Genomic DNA, 24,819 nt, shown 5'->3' on the forward strand with positions numbered 1-24,819 from the left:
CTCCGGCAGCTGATCGACGTGTTCTTCTTCCTCTTCCTCTTTGCTGTGTGGATGGTGGCCTTTGGCGTGGCCAGGCAGGGGATCCTTCGGCAGAACGAACAGCGCTGGCGGTGGATTTTCCGCTCGGTCATCTACGAACCCTACTTGGCCATGTTTGGCCAGGTACCCAGTGACGTGGACGGTAAGCCTGGCTCGCTGCAGGCCGAGGTGGACACGGGTGCAACCGGTCTTGGGCGTAGGATCTTAGGCATGGCTTCTGCTGTACACAGTCCCAGCTGGGGGCCTGAGGCAAATACCAACCCCTCAAGCCCTCTTTGTTCTCAAGCAATATCTTACCTTGGACACATTTCAGCTCTTTAAAAAAATTGTGTATGTATTTGAAAAAGAAGAGAGAGAAAGGAATATAGGCACGCTAGGGCCGGGGCCTCCTGGGGTTTCTTTGACACTGCAAACAAACTCCAGACTCCAGTAGCACTTTGTGCATCTGGCTTTCCATTTCCAATTGAACCCAGGCCATCAGGCTTTGCAAGCAAGCTACCTTTAACCACTGAGCCATCTCCCCAGCCCAGAACCTTTTATTTATTTTTTTAATTTATTTATTTAAGAGCGAAAGACAGAGAGAGAAAGAGGCAGATAGATAGAGAATGGGCACGCCAGGGCCTCCAGCCACTGCAAACGAACTCCAGACGCGTGCGCCCCCTTGTGCATCTGGCTAACGTGGGTCCTGGGGAATCGAGCCTCGAACCGGGGTCCTTAGGCTTGGCAGGCAAGCACTTAACCACTAAATCATCTCTCCAGCCCAGAACCTTTTACTTATTTAAAAAAGATAGTGTTTCTCACATTTTCAGGAGCACTAAGTTGTGGCATGCCTTCCTAATTTAGAAGAGAGAGTGTCATGGTTTACACTTTCCTGTGTAACATAGTAGCTGGGCACCAGCTGATTTCCTATAGGGAATGTGGAAGACTCCTGTTAGAATCTGCAGCTGAGGCTTCCGACATTAGCTAACTGCCCAGTTGATTTTAGAGGCAGGCTGATGGTGACATGATGGCTTTATCATGCCTGTGGCCAGCTGTGTAAGGGAGGTGTGGAGCATATGCAGATGGGTATACGTTTTGGATGGACCGTGTGAAGAAGTGTTTTCATGGTGATCACAATAGCCTTGGGCTGTCACCTCCCATCCCCCTGCCACGACCTGAGACAGGGTTGGGCACACAAAGTGGCATTTCTCACTTCCCACCATTTTCTCTTGCTGACCCCTTCAGCTGAAGCCTCTTCCACGATCTTAGAAACAGCTCTGTTGCCAGGCAGCGATGGAAAAGCATCTTGTTTTGGTCCCCAGTCTAGACACTGTGCCTGCCATTTCCATAAGTAATGCAGTCTGTCCTCAGAACTACTCTGCCTGTTGGAGGGCTCTGGTGTCCCATGTACGGACAGCATAAAGGCTCCAAAGATGTAAGGCCAGGCGGGGTCCCAGTGCTCATCAGCCATTAGTGAGCTGTGTTTCCTTGGGAAATGACTCCTCTTCTGCCTCTGCTCTGTCATAGTCTACTTGTCCCTAAGCCATCTTCCCACAGGGCGTGTCTCTGCCATCAAGACTTGTACGTGGCCGAGAGAAGAGGCTCTGGCTCTCGCTGTCCTCAGAGCAGGATCTATGGCTGTCATTTCTCTGAACTTAACACAGGCCCACCTTGACATGTTTACATGGAAGATCTCCACCTGCCTTCCAGATCTGGGCTTCCTACAGGGCCATGCTGGGTGTATGTCAGAGCCTTGGCATTCTTGACCCCTCCACGAGCTCCTTTTCCATTGCTGTGACAAAGTTTCTGACACAAGCAACTTAAGGAAGGCTTCGCTTTGACTCACAGTTTGAGAAGCTGTAGTCCATTGTGTGGCTGTGGCAGGAGCATCAAGCTCCAGTGACATTGCATCTGCAATCCGGAGACAGAGAGGGAAGGAGATGAATCTGGTGCTCAGCTCAATTTCTCCTATTTTATTCCATCTGAGACCTTTACCCATGGCATGGTGCCAGGCGCTGGTAGGGTGGGTTTTCTCACTTCAGTTAACCTAATCTAGAAACCCTCTCAGACATCCCAGAGGTTTGTTTCTGTGGTGAGTCTAAATCTGATCAACACGACAATCAATATTGGTTTTCAGATCCCAGCCGCGGCATGGTGCTACCCACATTCCTTTCTCAGCTACCCCCCCCCCCCATCAGCACCCTTGTTCCCATAGGTGACTTGAAGTCCAGTCAAGCTGACAGTCAAGATCAGCCATCCTGCTGGGCATGGTGGTGCACACCTTTAAGCCCAGCATTTGGGAGGCTGAGGTAGGAGGATCACTGTGAGTTTGTGGCCAGCCTGGGATATAGATTCAAAAAATAATTAACAATCCCATCACGTGTTCTGATTCTGCACTTTCTGTCCCAGCCCTCAGCTAGTTTTGTTGACTTTTTTTTTTTTTTTTCCAGAGGTAGGGTTTCACTGTAGCCCAGGCTGACCTGGAATTCACTACGTAGTCTCAGGTTGGTCTCGACCTCATGACGATCCTCCTACCTCTGCCTCCCAAGTGCTGAGATTAAAGGTGTGCACCACCAAGCCCAGCCAGTTTATTTATTTTATTTGTTTAAGAAGAAAGAAAGAGAGAGCATGGCTGTGCTAGGGCCTCTAGCCATTGCAAATGAATTCTAGACACATATACCACCTTGTATATCTGGCTTACTAGGGAAGCAAACCTGGGTCCTCAGGTTTCACAGGCAAGTGCTTTTATTATTATTTTATTTTGATTTTGATTTTTTTTTTGATTTTTCAAGGTAGGATCTCATCTCTAGCTCAGACTGACCTGGAATTCACTATGTAGTCTCAGGGTGGCCTCGAACTCACGGTGATCCTCCTACCTCTGCCTCCCTCCCAAGTGCGGGGATTAAAGGTGTGTGCCAACACGCTCAGCCTGTGTCTTGTGGCTTTTTGTCTGCAAAATGTCCTTGCCACCCCACAGCTTTTGCCTAGCTCCATGCCCACCATGCGGCACCATCCTCTTGGCCACCTGCAGGTGCCATAATCCAGCCCCTTCACATCCTTCTCTGGCTCCTTCCAATGTGTGCCACAGCCAGAATGGACTTTGACAGGGACAAACTGTTCTCTGCTTAGAATCAGCTCATGGTTTATTATTATTATTATTATTATTATTATTATTATTATTATTAGGGTAAAAATAAAACTTTGGTGTATGTACATGTCACTGCCCACCCGTGCCCCCACCCCTGACCATGCATGCTCTGTGGAAATGCTCGGAACATGGCTGCCCCCATCAGTTCATGTGGTTGGCTCCGTGGAAAGATGCTCTAGGGTGATCCAGCTCAGTTAATGGCCCTCAGCACCCTGTGTCTGTGTTCTGTTTGGGACTTCTCTTTTTGTAAATTTAATTGTGTTTGTGTGTTTGTTCATGCATATGTATGGCATTGAGGTCAGGAGTCTTTCTAGATCACTCTCCACCTTATTTATTGAATCAGTGTCTCTCACTCGAGCCCTGAGTTGCCTAATCGGACCATCCTGCTCCTGAGGTCTCAGAGCACCCCCACGTGACCCTTCCTTTTCCCCGAGGGCACAGAGCACGCCCACATGACCCTTCCTTTGATCCTGATCTTAGAGAACTCCCTGGCTCCCTCTCTGTTGAGCCGGCACCTCTGGATCATGTCTTGTTGGGTAAAAGGCACCGCGTGACTCTAATGCCTTGTCCCCTGAGCCGCCAGGGCTCTCTCCTGTGCGGGGGCCTCACTGGCATGCTGGTCTGTGTCCACAGGAACCACGTATGATTTTTCCCACTGCACCTTCTCGGGGAACGAGTCGAAGCCACTGTGTGTGGAGCTGGACGAGCACAACCTGCCCCGCTTCCCCGAGTGGATCACCATCCCACTCGTGTGCATCTACATGCTGTCCACCAACATCCTGCTGGTCAACCTGCTGGTCGCCATGTTTGGGTACGTGCGTGTCATGTGTCTGCAGATCTCCGCCCTGGGCTGTGCCTGCCCGTGCCAGGTGCGGGGAGGAACATGGGCAGAGCCGCCACAGTTCACCCTGAGGAGCTGAGTGTAGAGGTGGCTAGGGACCCCGGGGTCTGTGGTTGTGAGGATCCTAAAGGGACTGTGTTAAAAAATGCAGGGTACTGCACGGGCTGCCTCTGACTTCTCAACAATGACAACAGGCACTTGCGATTACCTTGCTCAAGTCCAGGCTGTACCTGGCTGGCCCCCATGTTGCAGGTTCCTGGAGCCACACTGTGAGAGTCGCTTTTCTCATTGCTGTGACAAAACACCTGGCAACAGTCACTTGAGGAAGGAGGGGTTTACTTTTTGGCTACAGTTTGAGGAAAGGCATGGTGACAGGACCGTGAGGCAGCTGGTCATGTTGCATCTATGATCTGAAAGCAGAGAAAGGGAACACCAGTACTAGCTCCCCTTTAATTCACAGTCCAGAGCCCCAGCTCATGGGAAGGTGTGCCCATGTTCAGGGTGGGCTTCCCTCTTCAGCTCAGCATCTCTGGAAACACCCTCACAGGCACACACAGAGAATGTCTCCTCGATGACGCCAAACCTAGCCAAGCTGATTATGCAGGCACCATGGTAGCTGCCATACAGGTGACCTCCAGGGCCCCTTGTCTTCTGTGAGACCCACTGGTAGAGATTCTGACATCTGAAGGACTTCAGTTAGCTGCTGCTTTAAATTTGTCAGTTTTTTAAAAGTACAAGAAACAGAGTCTGGGGAATGACTCCTTTTAGGCTCATGCGTAGTGAGGCACAAGGGAAAATGTAGTGACTCTGAAATATTTTTTATTGGCATTGACAATTCTCCTTTATTTGTTTAGAAGATGACATTTTTCATTTCCTCCTCATGCTTCTTAGAACGCTTCAAGGAGCCCCAGGTACCCAATGCTGTCCCTGTAAGGGAGACTGCCATTTAGATGCATGTATTCTGGTGCCGTCAGACCATTTACACACAAATGTACAAATCTAAGAAGCTGTTTATTATTAAAGTTTGATGTGAGAGAGAATTCTTTAACCAAACTCCAAAACCAAGAAGCCATGAATAACAAGATAAATGCATTTCATTTCATAAAACATTATTTTTAAAGATAAAAGACATCCCACAAAAGTGGAAAGTGATAGATGGGGAAAATGTTTGCAGTATGTATGATGAATAAAGACTTTTAATTCCTAATAAAGAAAGAACTCTTGAAAATTTAAAGAGAATGATAACTCCAGAGAAAAACTATCAAGAAGATAAACAAATGATTCAAAGAAAGAAAACTTAAATGGCCAATAAACATGAAAAAGTGCTTGGTTATAGATAGGGAAGTTCAGGATAAAAACAGGGGATGCTGGTTTTGAATCCATTGAATGAACAGCTTGAACGAGTCTCTGATATTGGGTTGATGAAGGGTGAGGGAGAGTAGAGTGAGATAGGAAAGGGGTACTAGGGATGAGACAGAGTAAAGGGTATTGAAGTGAGTCAGGAAGGGGTATTGGGGTAAGATGGGGAAGGGTATTGGGGTGAGGCAGGGAAGGAGTATTGTTGCTTTATTATTAACTGATGGTAACTATGGAAAGTAATTTGATACTAGCTAGTAAGAAAAACACACAGTCCTTTGATCCAACTTTCTCATCTTGGAATCTATTCTGCAGGTATATGTGCAAAGATGATTAGACACAAAACTATAGTTAGATATGTATTTACAGACTTAGAAAGATGATATTTTACAATATCAACAGACAAGTTCAGGGTGACGGTATAATCTTGTTGCCTAACAGTGAAAGACAAGAACTTGAAGATCAAGTGTATATTTTACTTCTTGCTGTTAATCACTTATTACTTCTGCAGTGTAGAAAAAGGGTAACAAACAGGCGTTGTCATGGATAGCACTGAGACTGTAAAATGAACAAGACTATATATGAAGGTCACCTGCTTTGAGGGTCAGTGGCCTCCCTTTGGGCAGGGCAAGATGAGGTGGAGTTATGGGCCTCTGGGAACATCCTCATGAACGGGGTCACCTGGTCCCTGTTGTCTAGAGATTGCCTCCTCTAGTGCATCTGCCCCGGGGAAGGTTCTGAGCAATTACTGATGCAGCTAAAATCCTGGGAGCTGGTATCACCTCGTGTGTCAGCTTTCCCATTGAGGTGACAAAATATTTGGCAAAAGGGAGGAAAGGTTTATTCTGGCTCACAGTTTGTGGGGACAGTCCATGGTGACAGGGAAACAGGCTATGTTTGCAGGAACACAGGCAGCTGGTCACCTTGTGGCCAAAGTCAGGAAGCACGGAGGGAATGCTGGGGCTCAACTTGCTTTGTTCTTTCATCCAGCCCGTGGATGGTGTCTCCCACATTCAAGGTGGATCTTCTTACTTCAGTTAAACCTTTCTGGAAACACCCTCATAGACACACCCAAAGGTGCATTTCTATGGTGATTCTAACCCAGTTGCATTGACAATGAAGATGTACCATCACACCCTCAGTAGCATTCAGGGTAAATTCCAGGCTCAGCTGTCCTATGAGGCCATCTGTGACCTGGCCAACACACCTTGAAAGCCAACTCTGCCCCTGCCCTCCATTGGCATCACACATGTCGTTTCCTGACCAGGGTGCTGGCACACAGGACTCTTGCAGGGTGATGTCACACAGTAGTACTCCTGCAGGGTGATGTCACACAGATGTCTTGAACACAGTCCTCCCCTGTCTAGATTACTGGCTCTATCTCCCATTCCCTTGCCTATGCCTCCTTGCCCTTGACTACAGCATCTCTGGATCCCTTCCCTTTGCAAGAGACTCTCTGGGCCCATGGTCCTCTCCTCTTCAACAGCAGCACCATTTCCTCCTTGAAGACACACCATCCCTATCATCTTAGATACCAGCGCTTTGGTCAGCAAAGGGAACAGGCTTCTGTCCTCTGTTCTTGGTTGTGGGCTCTGCTTCCTGTGCGCTATCCACTGAGAAGCACCAGTGCTGAGGAACATCACCAAAGCATCCACCATCTGTTGTGTGTCAGGTACAAGCAGCATGAAGATAATAGGGCCTGAAAAGGGAGTGTACAACCCTCTCCCTGACCACCCAGAGCTGACGGGACTTGGAGGTCTAGAATCTTGACAATCACTGGCAGCCAGACAGTGTCATGGTGTCAAATGTCAGAGGCCCCAGAGTCTGAGCTGGTTGAGAGAACTGACTGGTGATGGGTGACCATGTATGGGTGCCCGCTGGTCAGTCCCCAAGCCTAAGCAAGGGTGGGGAGAATATGGGGTGGTTCACCGTGATGTCCGTCCACTTTTGCTTGGAACAGTGGGCAGCTCCAGTGAAAACTGACCACTAAATCCATCCAAAAAGGTGAATGAGGCTGTTGTGGACTGAAAGTAAAGTTATCACAGGCTCATGTGTTTGGATGCTTGGTCCCACCTGGTGGCTCTGTTTTGTGAGCTTGCAGAACACTTAGGAAGTGGGGTCTATCTACCAGAAGTAGGTCTCTGGAGGATGGGCCTTAGGGTTATAGTTCAGTTCCCCTTCTACTTCTAGAAGTTCTCTCTTCTCTCTCTCCACTTTCTGGTCCTCTTAGCTGTGAGCAGGCTACCACTGCTCCAGCTGCTCCTGTTGCCATAGCTTCTCCACCATGATGAACTGTGTCCCTTTAATCCTTCCTGAGCCAGAAAAACTTCCTTCCTCCCTTAAGTTGCTTCTTGTCAGGTATTTTGTTAAGGAGAACAAATGCCAATGGCTTCCAATGCTGGGGGCACTTAGTTGCTCTAGCTTAGGAGAGCTCATGGTTCATGGGCCATGAGCTGGTCACAAAAATGCTATTTGCGGTGAAGAGCCTTGTCGCTGTTGTCACCCACTGTCTGTGTTATGATCATGAAACAAAAGAATTTGGTGTTGGGAGAGAGCATTCTGGCTGAGAAGGTGAAGGTCATGTTTAATCAAGTCACTGTAGTCCACCTGGCTGTCACCCTTCTCAGGGACTGAGGGTGGTGGTCTGCAGTTGCCTCTGCCTTGGGAAGCCTCCTTGGTTAGCCTTGGCTTACCCCAGAGGCCTTTCTGTAGATGTCAGGGACTTTCTGGTGGCTGTCCCACTGTCATCTGTGAGCTAGCTCCCCAGACAGTGTTTCCAGTCGGTACTCAGTTGTCCAGGGACTGCTCCCTGAGCAGACAGCCCCAGGGTGTGACCTCTGGTACCACACCATCCTATGTGTTGCAAAGCTTAACCACCCACATGGCGAACTCATTAATAAACGCACCCATGGGGGAATGCCCAGGAGCTCTGCAGTGCTCCCTGGATGGAATGTCAAGGAGAAAAGAGAGGCCCCCACATATCTGTGATCAGTCAGCTGTACCACTGTTGATCTTGTGGACTGGAGAGATGGCCCAGTGGGTGGAGTGCTTGCCATGTAAGCACAAGGGCCTGACTTTGGCTTCCCCAGCACCTACATAAAAGCTGGGCTTAGTAATACTCACCTGCAATCCCAGTGCAGTGGAGGCAGACAGGAGCATCCCTTGGTCATGCTGGCTAGCTAACCTAGCCAAGCAAGTGAGGAGCTAAGTAAGCTCCACTGAAAGACCTATCTCAAAGAATAAAGGAAGACACCCAACCTTGACCGCTGACCTCCACGTGTGCACACACACCAGCATGCACACACACACATGTACACCACACACACATGCAAATGTGAAGAAAATTATTGATCCCATAGGCATGAAGTGAACTGAAAAGTCAGTGAATGACTTGTGTCACCTTCCCAGGAGCCCTGGAGCCTGGTCCTGAGGAGAGATCTGCTCTGTGCAGCTCTGACTCCAGCTGTGTGGGGTCGGTAGTTACCAAGAATACTCTTTTAAGCCTTAGGGATGGTCATCAACATGGAGAAAAGGAGAAAGCAGTCTCCAGGCACAAACTGAAAGATGGGCGCTACTTTGGTGATCCAAGGGAAACTATAGAAATGGGAAATGAAAGAAGAGAGCAGTTAACTGTAATCATAACAATGCAGTTTTTGAAGGTTTCCCTTTGTATAAATCCAAGTGCATTATCTGCACTACCCACTTCATTATTAATCTTTGAGTAGCCATAGCCTTGGGATGCTTTTACAGTAAGGGGTCAGAGACAGAGAGCTTAAATCCCTGTTGTTGACAGAAGAGATGACATGTAAACATTTAACATGATAATTTTAACGTACATAATATAATTGATATTCTATATAATCAGCATGCCAGACCGAGGGACACAGGCTGCAATCCCAGCTACTCAGAAGTCTGAGGCAGGAGGATTGGACTTCTTGAGCCACAGAGTGTATTCACAGCCATCCTGAGCAACTTAGTGACTCCCTGACCCAAATAAAAAAGCAAGAAGAGAGTTGGTGTGGTGGTTCGATTCATGGGCCCCTGTAAACTTATGTGTTCAGAATGCTTATGTCCCCAGCTGGTGGCCGTGTGGGAATTGGAGCCTCTTGGAGGTGATGGATCATTGAGGGTGGGCTTATGCGTGTTATAGCCAGTTTCCCCTTGCCAGTGCTTGGGACACTCTCCTGTTGCTATTGTCCACCTGATGTTGGCCAGGAGGTGATGTCCACCCTCTGCTCATGCCATCATTTTCCCCTGCCATCATGTAGCTTCCCATCGAGTCTATAAGCCCAAGTAAATCCTTTCCTTTCACAATCACAAGCTGCTGTTGGTCAGGTGTTTTCTGCCAGCAATGTGAAGCTGCCTCCAACAGCCGGGGTAGTAGTTTAGGGGCATTGGCAATGTCCTAGGTCCGGTCTTCAGGCCCCCAAGCAAACGACAAAACAAGCATAATTAGCAGGGATGAGCTGGCTGGGTCCTGAGCAGAGCTTCCAGGGTGGCAGAGCTGGGTTTGTCACAGCCACTTCATGGAGGTGACGTCTTCTCACCCAGAGCCCAGAGTGGTGGGCATCAATTCTCTGGGGAAAGAAACTGGTCTGGGGAGGAGGATGGAAAGGAAGCAGAGACCAGTTACAGGGCCTTCCATAGCACCCTGAGGGTCTTGGACATTTCTTGAAGGGGCAGAGAGCTTTGTGGGCCTTCATGCAGGTGCAGCTTGGCCCTGGTTGTGCTATTCTGACAGCAGTCCTGTTCACTCAGTACGTGATCATTTCAGGTATCAGAGAAATGAGATTTCTGGTTCTCTTCTCCGAGTTGAAGCTATTGGTTTTACACTGTTCTCCCCCGACCTGCCGCCTCACGGCATCAGTATCATGATAAGTATATCATTTGTCAGTGACATCTCGCAGGTCTTCTCTGACCATTTCAAGTTCACCTATACTCTTCCTTACCCCTCATAAAAATCACTTCATTATTAAACAAGTAAAATAGCACATTTCCCTTTTTTCTTTCTTCAGATTGCCATTCAGTTACCTTTAAGAAACATTTTCTTACTCTGGCTGTAAATGGACACATAACTTTAGGCATGCATTTGGTGTACGAAGTGATGTTCTAATGTGCACAATGAAGCAATCAAACAGCCGCTTAGCACTTCTGTCTCTGAGGTTGTCACCTCTGGATTGGGTAGCTCTCTTCTGGGTATTCTGAAACATATAAACACTGCAGATGACGCCAGGTGTGGTGGTGCATGCCTTTAATCCCAGCACTCGGGAGGCAGAGGTAGAAGGATCACTGGGAGTTTGAGGCCAGCCTGGAACTACAGAGTGAGTTCCAGGTCAGCTAGGGCTGGAGTGACACCCTACTTTAAAAATCGCTAAAAGAAAAATAAAATATTGTAAATGAAGGGTAACCAGGATGTGCCAAACATTTCATCATAAATGCTAGGCAGCTACAGGCCCCCAAAGCCAGGCTCACCCCTAGCTGTGGTATAGTACTGGCTGGATATTACTGGTGTGCCCAAGAAGGGGGACCATCAGACATCTGTGACAAGCTGGAAGAGGTGCTTACCTGGTAGAAATGTAGCTGACAAGTTTCTCGTATTTTAAATTATTCTAAAACAGTGCCATTGTTTTATCATTTGCTTTTTCTTTGTGATTTGTGTGTGTGTGTGTGTGTGTGTGTATGCACGCGTGTGTATGGTATGGTGTGTGGTGCGGGATGTAGTGTACGCCCCGTGTACAAGTGAGTAGAGGCCAGAGCAGAACGCTGTGTACCCTCTTTCTCTTTCTGTTGCTCATCCACATTGTTTCCTTGAGACAGTCTTTCACTAAACTTGATTTTTTGAGGCAAACCCAACAGAATGACCTTTTTTTTTTTTTTTTTTTTTATGAGAGGAGAGAATGAGAATTGGCATGCCAGGGCCTCCACCCGCTGTAATCACACTCCAGATGTGTGCTCATGTGCAACCTTGCTCATGAGTCACCTTGTGCATCTGGCTTATGTGGAATCTGGGTTGTTGAACATGGGCCCTTAGGCTTCACAGGCAAGCATCTTTTTAAAAAATTTTTTTGTTTATTTTTACTTATTTATTTGAGAGCGATAGATAGGGAGAGAGAGAAGGAGAGAGAGACAGAAAGAGAGAGAGGGAGAGAATGGGCGCACCAGGGCCTCCAGCCACTGCAAACGAACTCCAGACACGTGCGCCCCCTTGTGCATCTGGCTAACGTGGGTCCTGGGGAATCAAGCCTAGAACCGGGGTCCTTAGGCTTCACAAGCAAGCACTTAACCGCTACACCATCTCTCCAGCCCACAGGCAAGCATCTTAACTGCTAAGCTAGCTCTCCAGCCCACTCCCTAAACTTGGAACTGCCATTTTCTGTCAGCCAGTCTGATCAGCAAGTCCCAGTGACTTTCCTGTTGAAGGTCCCCATAGGACAAGGGTTGCAGAGATGTGTCACCACTCTAGGCTTTTGACATGGGTACTGGGAGTCAAACTCAGGCCTCTCAGAGCTTCTTAGGCCCTCATATTTGCACAGTAAGCATTCTTACCAGCTGAGCCATCTCTGGGCCTCTTCAGTTTTATTTATTTAGTTATTTTTGCAGACTTTGCATTTTGATTTGATCAGTATTTCTATTTTGGTTTTAACTACCAAATGGCTTTCATTACTGAAGTTTTAATTTTTTAAATCATTTTAGCATCTGTTGTACAAATTCTCCTCCCCATTATTCTTATTCCAAGCTTTCCTGGGTTTTCTTATATTTCTAACTGTGTTGAGGAGCCCAAGGTTTATCTTGTGAATTTTTTTTTCCCAAAACAAATCTTGTCAGTTGTATTGTGACAGTGTTAACTTTGTGGGACTACTTGGGAGAAGCTGGACTCCCATTATAATAAATGGCATGATTGGGCTGGAGAGATGGCCTAGTGGTTAAGCGCTTGCCTGTGAAGCCTAAGGACCCCGGTTTGAGGCTTGATTCCCCAGGACCCACGTTAGCCAGATGCATAAGGGGGCGCATGTGTCTGAAGTTCGTTTGCAGTGGCTGGAGGCCCTGGCGCGCCCATTCTCTCTGTCTCTCTCTGCCTTTCTCTCAGTGTCTGTTGCTCTCAAATAAAAACAAATAAATAAATGAACAAAAAAATTTTAAAAAATATGGCATGATCTCCATGTATTCAAATATTTACAGTTCTCAGTAAAATTTGATACCTTCTTGCTTGTGAGTCTGGCAGCGTTTTTTTTTTTTTTTTTTTTTTTTTTTTAATTTTCAACCACTAATGGTTGAATAAGGAATTTTTCTTTGATTTTTTTCAGTGACTATTTTTTAATATTTAGAGATACAATGAAAGTTTTGATTATTTATTTAGGAACAAGTCTCTCTCTTTCTCTGTCTCTAATCAGAAAGAGATGTTGAATACTTCCAGCAGACTTTCTAGCAAGTACTGAAATCATATTTTCCTTTTGATCTTGTATTCTGATGAATCATACAAATGATGAATTATATCAATGCCCTTCCATTCTGTGCTCATGACGTCTTATTCTTTTAATGGCCTTCTGGATCTCGTCTGTGCACAAGGCTCTGTGAACTCTAAACGTCTGTTAGCAGTCAGGAACATTCCCAATCGGTGAGCTGCTCCCTCTATGGGGACTTCTGCTTTCTCCTCCTCTTCTGCTCCACAGAAGGTACTCAGCTGGAGGAGATGACCTCAGCTATCACTACCCATCTCTGTATACTGGGACATCACCAGGGACAGGACCCTATGGGTTCCAGATACCACCAGAGATGTGGCATGGAAGGGAAAACAGCAGATTTCTCTCAGGGAACATGCAAAGGGTCAGGGGTTGGCAGGGAGGCTTAGGAGTGGATGAAACCCTGAACCCCAAAAGACTCTTCCCTGAGCCAATTGCTAAAGAATATAAATATTATCTTGATAACATGTGTCAGAGACAATTGTCTGCATGCCTCCCTCCAACAGAGCATAGACATTTCTTCATCTTTTTTAGATTTATTTTTATTTATTTATTAGAGACAGAGAGAAAGGGTTAGAGAGACAGTGAGAGAGTGAGAATGGGCACACCAGGACCTCTAGCCACTGCAAATGAACTCCAGACACATGTGCTACCATGTGCATCTGGCTTATGTGGGACCTGGAGAATCGAACCTGGGTCCTTAGATTTCATAGGTACATGCTTTAACTGCTAAGCCATCTCTCCAGCCCCCATTTGTTTTGGAGGAAACAACTGAACACAACCCTTGATGAATTAAGGTGAGTATGGGTGCAATTTTGTTATTCAGTCTGAAGCAGTCAGCATCTATTCTGGACCAGGCACATACAATTTTCAGATGCCTTTGGGGTTAATAATTCAAATAGCCATAGTTGACCTAACATAAAGTAGTGAACTGTGGTTTCTGACAGGTTCTTAGCCTGAGTGTCTTTAGTTTGCGGTGTATCCATGGATCTGAACCACGGCGGCAACAGCCGTGTTTTCAGTGTCCTCTGTAGGCAGAAGAACCAGCCAGGGACCAGGGAAGGTGGTGATGATGTCTGGCCTTGACCTCCATGTGATCTGACCTATGCTAGGAAGAAATCCCAGGCTGACCGTTGGGGCCATTTACCATGTAGCACAGTCCTCTCTACTGTGTGTGCGTGCATGTCTGCATGTGTGCAAGTGTGTGTATTTATGTGGAAGATGTGTGATGTATGTGGTGTGTGTATGTGTGTGCACAGATGCACACCACTGAAGAGACCAGAGGAAAAACCTCAGGTCTCCTTCTCTTTTGCTTTTTTGCCTTATTTCCCTGAGACAGTCTTTCACTAAACCTGGGGCTCCCTGTTCAGTAAAACTGGCTGACCAGGAAGCCCCAAGGATTCTGTTTCTGCCTTGCCCAGCGCTGGGGTTAAAGGTATGCGTGGCGTGCCCAGGTCTTTTCATTGATGCCGGGGACTGAACTCAGGCCTCGTGTTTGCATAGCAAAGGTGCTAACCCACTCAGCCATCTCCCCAGCCTCTCATCTGCTTTTCACCCCAAATCTCTGCCTCACCAGGTTGATGCAGTGATCAGTCAGGTCATCACGAACATGCTGACCCACGTAGGCAATCAACAGGCATGGATTTCTTACCTTTAAAGCCCTCATTCTGTTCAAAAGGCACATGGTAATAGCTGTCAAATGCTACGAAACCCAATCAAATCCTTTTGAAACACAGCGTAAATCAAACTTTTTGAAAAAGAAGATAGTGGGTTTGGAGAGATGGCTTAGTAGTTAAGGCGCTTTTATTCAAAGCCTAAGGACCCATAGTCTACTCTCCAGATTCCATGTAAGCCAGATGCAGAAAAGTGAGGCAAGCGCAAGGTTGCTCATGCCCACTAGGTGGTGCAAGCATCTGGCATTCAATTGCAGCAGCTGAGGCCCTGGCAAGCCAATTGTCTCCCTCTTTCTCTCTCTGTAAAAAAAATGAATAAATAAAATTAAATTTAAAATAAGGAAATAGTACAGAGCTATTAAAACATCATGCATTTCCCTCTGCTGAAGTGGAAAAGACACAGATCTGAATTGCTGGATCCAAATCCTGGCTCCCCAACTTCCTAGTTGGGGGACTCACTGACTTACTTGCTTTTGCTGTGCCTTGTATTCCTGATTTGTTCACTGTAGATTTAATAGGACATCTAGACTTATATCAAATTCATCAACCCAGGTAGAGGGTTTAGATGGTATCTGGTGTGTAATGTTTTCTATTTTATGTTTTTACTTTCATTTGTAAGTGGAAACTCATCTGAAACTTACACCAAACCATGGATGGATTCCCAACTAGTCACATCATTCTCCAACCACAGTGAAGACATCATACTGCTGTCAGATCAGTTTCAAGCTCTCATTCTCAGTGGAAGAGCAGTGTTCATTGGCCAGAGAGAGAGGAACCTGAGTTTCTAAGCACATGTTTATTAATCTCCACATTTTCATGGTACCTAGAAAGTCAGGTGAGCCCCTGCTGGCCATTTCTTTCTTTTTTTTTTTATTTTTTGTTAACTTTTATTTATTTATTTGAGAGTGACAGAGAGAGAGAGAGAAAGAGGGAGAAAGAGAGAGGGAGAATGGGCGTGCCAGGGCTTCCAGCCCCTGCAAATGAACTCCAGATGCGTGCGCCCCTTGTGCATCTGGCTAACATGAGTCCTGGGGAATTGAGCCTTGAACCGGGGTCCTTAGGCTTCACAGGCAAGTGCTTAACCACTAAGCCATCTCTCCAGCATCTGGCCATTTCTTTATCATCTTTCACTGACCAGAATCTTCCCAAATATAATTCAAAACTCACGGCAAGGGATGCTGTAGTTGGAACCTGTGTGGCCTGGGGGCGACGGTCTTGGTGATGGCTCCTCCAGAGTCCCTCTTCCCTTTCCTGCTGAACTCTGTTCCTCACTAGCTGTGGGGTGTGGGTTTCCTTGGGGCAGTCATTTTGGCTCTTGGTACATACTAAGAAACCATTTTTCTAGATTATTTCAATTACACATGCAGGAGGGACAAAGTATTCCTAAGAGAGTAGACATCCTGCACATCTTTATAACCAGCAAGTAACTGATAAAACAAAAGAGGCTCATTAAGAGATTTGGACATAAAAATAATCCTGAAGTTTGCCAAACATTTTTTGTGTGTTAGAAGTGAAACAAAATGAAATCCAGAAACACACTTTGGGACCATGAATTACGGATGGCTTGGTGCCAGGTAGCTGTGGTCCTTGTGTTAATGTGGACTCTTCTGTCCTGCCTGGGCCTAAGCTGTCATAAAAAAATAAAAACCCTTGATAACCTTCATATGCATATACAATATACCATTATCCTAGTCCCCTCCCATCGCCCCCTTTGCTCCCCCTCCCCTCCTCACCTCCACTGAACCCCTTCTTCTTTCTAACTAGTCTCTCTTCTATTTTGGTGTCATCAGTTTTTCCCCTTCTGCTATGTAGGTCTTGTGTAGGTGACATTGACTACTGTGAGGGCATGAAGGCCACCACCACTTTGTGTCTGGAAGACAGCATTCCAAAGTACTCCTCCCTTTCCTTAGACTCTTACATTCTTTCTGCCATGTCTTCTGCTATGGTCCCTTAGCCTTGGAGGGTGTGATAGAGATGCCTCTCAGAGCTGAGCACGCCACTGCATTTTCTCAGCACTTTGATGAGTTTTGAATCTTCTCAGTGGTCTTCATCTTCTGCGAGGAGAAGCTTCTCTAACCAGAAGTGAGAGTAGCATTAATGCACAGGCACAAATATAAGTATTTAGAGGGCAGTTTAATATATTATAATGTATTGATTTACCTGAACATTAAGTTTTCCTGCTATGGCTTATGACCCCTCCAGCCATTAGCTTTTGATTAGGCTTTCAGTACCAGGCACGACTTCTCTCCTATAGAGCAAGTCTCAAATTTAATCAGAGATCAGTTGGTTTTCCCCATAATAGACATGCTACCAATGCACCAGTTGGCACATTTGGCCTGGCTGGCCAGGCATGAAGCTTGCATAGCCCGTTGACGGTTAAGACCTGATAACTTTTCTCTCCCAACAGGCTGTATAGCTCTTTTCAGTATTCTGACAGCTAGTCAACATGGAGGAGGCTTCCCGCTCAGCTCCAGCTTGATTTCTCAGTGTCCTACAGCCTAGACATTGGCATCTTCAACAATAAGGCCTTACCACTTAGTTTTCATTGGCAACCAAGAGCTGTGGGAATAACTTGCAATGTTCTGGAGGCATCAGGGCTCTCAATGACCAACTATTTAAACATTTTTTTAAATTTTTTTTAATTTATTTGAGAGCGACAGAGAGAAAGACAGATAGAGGGATAGAGAGAGAATGGGCACGCCAGGGCTTCCAGCCTCTGCAAACGAACTCCAGACGCATGTGCCCCCTTGTGCATCTGGCTAACGTGGGACCTGGGGAACCGAGCCTCGAACCGGGGTCCTTAGGCTTCACAGGCAAGCGCTTACCCGCTAAGCCATCTCTCCAGCCCGACCAACTATTTAAGAAAGGCATCTCACCCCTGGCACTGAAATATTTTGTAACAATCTGTGGCTTCTGGGCATAGCATTATCCACCCCTACAGGGTACTTCTCCCCCAACTCAAAACAAAGATTTTTTTTTTTAAGGTTTGGAGAGACTCTATTAGATTAAGTGAAGGAAAGAGAAGAAAGTGCAGAAAGCTCCTGTCATGTGGAGGGCAAGAGTGGGCAGAGAGGGATGGGGGGGTCTCCCCTTGTCTCATCCCAGCCTGGCTGAGACAAGGAACAAGGGCAGGCTTACCAAGACCTGTAGGTTCAGGGGAGATGATTAAGCAGCGAAGAGCAAAAGATTATTATTATTTTTCTTTGGTTTTTCGAAGTAAGGTCTCACTTTTTAGCTTAGGCTTACCTGGAATTCTCTATGTAGTCTCAGGGTAGCCTTGAACTCATGGTGATCCTCCTACCTCTGCCTTCCAAGTGCTGGGATTAAAGGCGTGCGCCACCACACCCAGCTAAAAGATTATTTTTTAAAGGATATATATATTTTTTAATTTTTTTTGTTTATTTTTACTTATTTATTTGAGAGTGACAGACAGAGAGAGAAAGAGGCAGATATATATATAGAGAGAGAATGGGCACGCCAGGGCCTCTAGCCACTGCAAACGAACTCCAGACGCGTGCGCCCCCTTGTGCATCTGGCTAATGTGGGTCCTCGGGAGCCGAGCCTCGAACTGGGGTCCTTAAGCTTCACAGGCAAGCGCTTAACCGCTAAGCCATCTCTCCAGCCCTAAAGGATATTTTTATTTATTTATTTTTAAGAAGAGAGAGATAGGAGACAGAGAGAATGGGCATGCTAGGGCATCTAGCCATTACAAATAAATTCCAGATGCATGCATCTCTTTATGCATCTGGATTTACTGTATACTGGGGAATTAAGCCATTAGACTTAAAGAGTCTTAACTGCTGAGCCATCTCTCCAGGCTGAAAGACTCATAAAACATAGTTTGAATTGAGCTTATTTGGTGGGGAAGGGCTTATGGTGGGGGAGGTTAGCACACCATGGAAAAGCTTGATGGAGTGAGTCAGTTTCTGAAGCACAAAGGGAATTCATTACTTACAAGTTCTCAGCTGGGAGGTGGGGAGTTTCACTTCACACGGCCCAGATGATGGTGCCAAAACCCTGGAAGAAGGCACTAGGTGCGACCCAAGCCTAAAGCTCAAGTGGCCTTGGAGTCCTGGCTTTTCTCACTGGCCTTTGGGCCTCTTCAAGTGACCACGTCTGTGCTCTGACAAGGATCAGCCTCTTTCCAGTATTCCTGCAGCCAGCGCTAAGTGATGGCTTCTCTCTCCTGCCAGCTACACCGTGGGCACCGTGCAGGAGAACAATGACCAGGTCTGGAAGTTCCAGAGGTACTTCCTGGTGCAAGAATACTGCAGCCGCCTCAACATCCCGTTCCCCTTCGTGGTCTTTGCCTACTTCTACATGGTGGTGAGGAAGTGCTTTGGCTGCTGCTGTAAGGAGAAGGACGCCGGCTCCTCAGCCTGCTGTGAGTGCTCACCCTGTGCTCGGGGGTCCAGGGCGGGGCCTTGCCAGGAGGGATGCGGGGTCTGCTTTGCCACCGTCAGAATGATCCACTTAGCTAGCTGTGCACATCTGGGAAGCTCTGAGGATCAGGCTGGTGAAGGCATGACACAAGAGAGAGATAGGGTTTGTAGATCTGCCAGACTGCCTCACTCGGATGGCATGTCTCAGAACAAATGTAATAATAATGTAAGTAGCGCGTGGTACTGGCCGAATTCATGGGATAGTGTAAGATCATGACGTGGGAGTCGCTTTCCATTGTGTCTGGGAAGTTTGATTTTGGATGGCTTTAGCCTGGACTTTAAGCAGGGTGTAGGACTTTTTCGCTTGTGCATATTATCATGATTAATGTGTAAGGGACAAGGGCTCACTTAGCTCACGACACTGGATATTTCAGTTCAAGATGGTGTGCTCCGTTGCCATGGGCCCGGGAAAGGCACTGGGTGGCTGTGGCAAAGTGTGTGACGAGCAAGTCATTGACAGCGTGAGGCAGGAAGCAGGGAGAGACTCAGAGAAGGGTCCCATAACCTCCCTTAAGACAGTGCTCCTCATGACCTACCCTCCCTCTCAAAGGTATCACCACCTCCCAACAGTGCCAGCCTGGACGCCAACCTTTTAACACATCGACCTCTGTGTATGTGCAGTTGGGGAGAACTCATCCAAACTGTGGCATTCCATCTGTGGTCCCCAAAGGTCCAAGGCTGTCTCAATGGAAACACTTATTCTATCCCCAAAGTCTCTGAAGTCTTAACTATTCCAGTCGTGTTCAAACTCCCAAGCTCAAAGTCTCCTCCAAGACACCGGGAAGACTCAGGCATGAGTGCCTGTAAAAACCCGAGAGAGGGCTGGAGAGATGGCTGAACCATTAAGGGACTTGCCTGCGAACCCTAACAACCTGAGCTCCATTCCCCAGGACCCATGTAAAGCCAGACACATACAAAGTGGCATGGGTGTCTGAAATTCATTTCCAGTGGCTAGAGGCCCTGGCATGCCCATTCTCTCCCTCTCTCTCCTTATCCTCTCTCTCTCTCTGCTGTCTATCTCTGTGATTGGAATAAATAAAATAAAATAAAAATCAGGGAGAAAGTTACATACTTCCAAGTTACAGTGATGGCTGACCCAGAGCAAATAGTCCTAGTCCAGAAAGGACACCTGGGTGAGAGACAGGGGGCAGCAGAACCCCAACTGGGCTGACATTAAATCCTAGATCTCCACGCCTGACATCTGGGGCACAGTGTGGAAGGAGGTGGGCTCTGAGGACATGGGGGTCCTGCTGCAGTGACTGCTGGCTGCTATGTACCATGCTGCTCTCTAGGCAGGTTCTGTTTGCTGCCTGTAGCCTTCACCTTGATGCTTTTTCTCGAGCATTGCGTCATCATGCTGGCAGCTTTAGTCCACTCTGCTCCATTGAGAAACTCTGGCCTTGTTGGTACACTACCTGATTTCCTAGGCCTTCCTTAGAAATCTCAGTGGAAGCTGCCATGACCCCATAGCTCCGTAGTTTGCAAGCCTACAAAACCAACATCACATACGTGCCGCGGTGTATAGGCGGCGAGTAAGAGCTGCCGTGTCCTCTGAGCCCACAATGCTGCCTGCCCCAGTGTCTTGTTGGCTGAGCACGGAAAGCATCTTGAGGTAGTCATAGGTACGTAGGACCCGAAGCTCTTTTCTGAAACAATTATTACCTAGAAATTTGTTGAAAAATTTGCATTTTACATCATTAAACTTGGAATCAGTGGAGTGACCTCGTAGCTTGCTGAAATATTCTCAAAGCATGTTTCCTATAGTCCATATCAGAGGCACTTGACTTCTGTTTTAAACTGGTATATCTCTTTAGGATATATCTACCTTATATTGGTGTTCATGTCTTTAGCATGCATCACCTTGGATGTGTCTTGATTACTGTTTTATATTGGTGTAATCTCTTTAGGACATATCTCCTTGGATGAACTTTTACTGGTTTTTCAACTTCCTTTTTGGCCAACCACAACAGGATTAATTCTTTCTGCTCTTATCTTTTAAAAAATATTTTAAAAATATTTTTAGAGAGAGTGAGATGCACACACACACACACACACACACACACACACACACACAAAGAGAGAGAGAGCAAATTGGTGTTTCAAGGCCTCAGACACTGCAATCATGCTCCAAGCACATGTGCCACCTAGTGGACATGTGTGACCTTGAGCTTGTCTCACCTTTCTGTGTCTGGCTTATGTGGGATCTGGAGAGTTAAACATGGAACCTTAGGCTTAGCAGGCAAGCACCCTAATCACTAAGCAATCTCTTCAGGCCCTCTGATCTTCTTTGCTCCTGGTTTTCACTGTAAATTTTGCAAAAGTAGCCAGCATATCCCCACCACAGCCCAGATGTTCTGCTATATTGGAATTCCCTCCACCAAGTAAGCTATTCTCCACTTTCTCCTTAGTGAGAGGGTGAAGAGAGGAGCAAGGAGGCCACTTCTTCCAATGAAAGGTTCATGAACTGCCACCATTGGATTCATGTTTCTTATTGGACTGATCATTCCTTTCCCTTTATTTATTTTACACTATTTTATAATCCAGAAAATAAAAACATGAATTTCACTATCCTAGACAAGATAATTGGTAGCAATTAAGAAAAAAAATTATGCCAAGAATAATCATGTCTATGGGATCCTTTACATAGACCTGGAGACAAGATACATACTGGACTGAGTACTATGCTGAGAGACCTAGTCTATAGTCTGGCTCTCAGAATGGAAGTGTACCAATAGCTTTGATATTATGCTACATTTTAAAGAACCATCATGCTTATCTATTTATCAGCAGTATTTCAAGACATTAAAATGTCATTTTGGGGATGCCATGTCATTAACTATTATACATATGTAAATGTGTTTCTTGCAGAAAGTATTTTGACAATTTGGATATGATACTATCTTTCCCCCCATTATCCTGCCTTGGAAGACCAAGTGAATCATTTCTATCTACAAGAATGGAAAGTATGTTAGGGATGGGAACTGGAAGTTCAGATCTGAAATGTGAGTGTATGGTGGCATTTAATGACATGCTCAGGTCTGGCTTTGATTCTATCTTGGACTCATATCATGGATGAATGTCTACAGGTCCTGGAGAGGACCATGGGGTCCCATAGCTTTTGTGGGAAGGCTTACAAGTTTCATAATTTTTTTCTGAATAAGTCCAGAAGAAAAATTATCAATGGATAAAAGTTGTAGTGAGGATGATTTTGATAAAGGAAACATAGTTGTAACAGTTAATACTACGTGGAAGTGAAATGCATTTCCCAGGAAGTGGTAGAGTCCCTTCAGCACTGAGATTCAGGCTGGCCATGAGTGGACTGGGTCTCAGTGGGATACAGGTCCATCCTCTCAAGACCCAGTGCCCTCAGCCTGGGACCTGAGGAACAGGAGTCTCAGTGAGACAGTGCAGCTCTCCAGATTTGGGATGGGGTCAAAGCAGGACAAAATACACTATGTTCTCCAGAGTTTATGTCATGATTTAGCAGGGTACAAACATAACCTGGAAATAGATTCTCGCAATGCGGCCTGCAGATGAGGAGGGGCTTCAGGTGCAGGAAGCAAACTGATGAGTCAGAAATACCTGATGTTCATCTGGACTTGTGCCCCCAGTGGGCCCCCAAGGAGAGCAATGCTCTTAGAACAACGGGAGAAGCAGTGTGATCTGCTGGTGTCCCTCCTCTTCAAACCGTTCTTATTCTTAGGAAGAAACAGAGAGTAGAGGGACTGAGGGTCACAGAGGAACAGGTCCCCTGTACCCCAGTGACAGCAGTGATGATGGAGAAGGAGCCAGGGCCTGGCTAGCTGGAGACAGACTCCCCGGTGTGCCCAGTCATCAGCTTTGTGGAGGTGACTCATTCCAGAAACCATGGCATCCGCCTTTGCCAGGGACTCCATTTGGCGATTCATTCCCTAAATGTACCTTGCATTTGTGTCCAAATGATGGAAAAGTCATGGGTTTAATTTTAAAATTGCCCTTTGGAGGCAAATGCAAGATTTTTCAAATAATGTTTAGGAAAATTGAGTTCAAACTCATCTTGGAACTTGTTTGCGAATAGATTCAAGAAATGAAAGTATGCTATTAAGAAATTTCATCTTTAGAAAATGTATTGTTTTTATTTCTCCTGATTCAGAAGGCAATCCACAGGCATTATAGAACATTTGAAAAGTATAAGAAAAAAAGCACAAATAAGAATCAAGTGTATATGTGACATACCATTCAGATAGAAATATTGTCAATAGTCTGGCATCAATTTTTGTGTGAATGTAGACTAATTGGATTGCTGTGTGTATATATGCACAATATATATTTACTCAGTTAATAATACATTGTAAACATGTTCAACATACATAAATATTCCATAAGCATGTATAAACATGAATATACAATAAGAATTTTTAGCCATGGGATATTCTAGTTTATTGATACACCATAATTAATTTTACCAATTCCTTATTATTTAACATATAGTTTTGCTTTTAGCAGCAAATCATGTCAGGATAAATAATTTTATGCATTCATTTTTGACTACATAAATAAATGCTTCCTTTGAGTTGTTTCTAGAAGAGAAATTTCTAGATAAAGAATATACATGTTTTTGTGTGTCTCCCCAAACTTCTCATCCCCTGTTGTCTCTAAGGTATAACAGTGGACAGACATCTTCTCACTCTGTGAGTGAGTCTTTCTCTGCATCCTTACTGGCATTTAGCATGGTCATTGTTTTAGAGCTTGCTAACTTTCCAATAGGGTCAGTAAAGTGCTGAGTCACCACTTCAGCCTCTCCCTGACTGTCTCAGAGGCTGATCATTGTCCTCAGTCATCACTCTGGTTCTCTGTCCAGGAGCTTGGATGCTCACTGCCTTGAGTCCTGAGAGTTCCTCTTGGGCTTTGGTGTGTGTTTTAGATTGGATAACAGACCGTGAAGCTTGTGATGTTTTGAATGAAGTGTCCCCCAGAGCATCTGGTATTTTGAATAAGCTTCACATTCAGTCCTCATCTGGTGGCAGTTTGGGAGGTGGAGCCTTGCTGGAGGAGGTGTGTCGCAGGCTTTGGAATATTATAGCCCACCCTCCCCCTTGCCGGTGTTAGCTCACTCTTCTGTTACCTCCCTGCTGCTGTGGCAGCATGTGATGCCCAGCCTCTGCTCGGCTGTGCCATGACGAAACTTCCCCTTGAGACTGGAAGCTGAAATAAACCCTTTCCTTCCACATGTTGCTTTTTGTTGGATGTTTTCTCCCAGCAATGAGAAGGTAACTGCTACAAAGCTACTTCAAAACATTCTTGAGCTGGGCATGGTGGCACATGCCTTTAATCCTAGCACTCGGGAGGCAGAAGTAGGAAGATCACAGTGAATTTGAGGCCACCCTGTGGCTACATAATGAATTCCAGGTCAGCCTGGGCTAGAGTGAGACCCTACCTCAAAAAACTAAAAAAAAAGAAAAAAAAATTCTTGAAAAACATTTGGTTAAGAATTGCTTTGTAATGTACTAGCCACCATGTAAAAATTGAAACATATTTGCTATATGGAATTTGTATCAACCTAGCCTGTTACATATTACTTTTATCCTTGATACCCCCACCCCCCCAGTTAATTTCTTTTAAATCCAGGAAGGTTTTATATTTTCCAAACTCTAACTTGAGAATGGAGTGACTATATTTAAATGCTAAGTTCAAAGTAAAACTACACAAATCTATTCCAGGGGCACCTGCACAAACACTGTGCTTCCTTTGAGCAGGAGGTTGGTGGCCATTGCAGAGTTGACATGATGGTCTGGTCTTTTGCTTGCCTTCCATCTGAAAGGTCCAGGCACTGTAAGTGGTAGAACTAAGAACTTTACTGGAACATGCTCCAGGCCAGTTTTACAGCATGTTCTGCCTTAGG

The 24,819-nt window shown here is 45.9% G+C and overlaps 1 protein-coding gene across 2 annotated transcripts in view; it reads left to right on the top strand.

Annotated features, from left to right (window-relative positions):
* Trpm8 (transient receptor potential cation channel subfamily M member 8) overlaps positions 1-24,819 on the top strand; it is a 159,079-nt gene that overhangs the window by 119,228 nt on the left and 15,032 nt on the right. For both annotated transcript variants that reach the window (XM_045147722.1, XM_004662266.2), the window contains exons 20-22: positions 10-181; positions 3,800-3,977; positions 18,690-18,880. In XM_045147722.1, coding sequence (XP_045003657.1) covers positions 10-181; positions 3,800-3,977; positions 18,690-18,880 — 541 coding nt within the window. The remainder of the gene's footprint in view (positions 1-9; positions 182-3,799; positions 3,978-18,689; positions 18,881-24,819) is intronic.

The sequence above is a fragment of the Jaculus jaculus genome, chromosome 4 (assembly GCF_020740685.1).
Source record: "Jaculus jaculus isolate mJacJac1 chromosome 4, mJacJac1.mat.Y.cur, whole genome shotgun sequence".
Classification (NCBI taxonomy): domain Eukaryota; kingdom Metazoa; phylum Chordata; class Mammalia; order Rodentia; family Dipodidae; genus Jaculus; species Jaculus jaculus.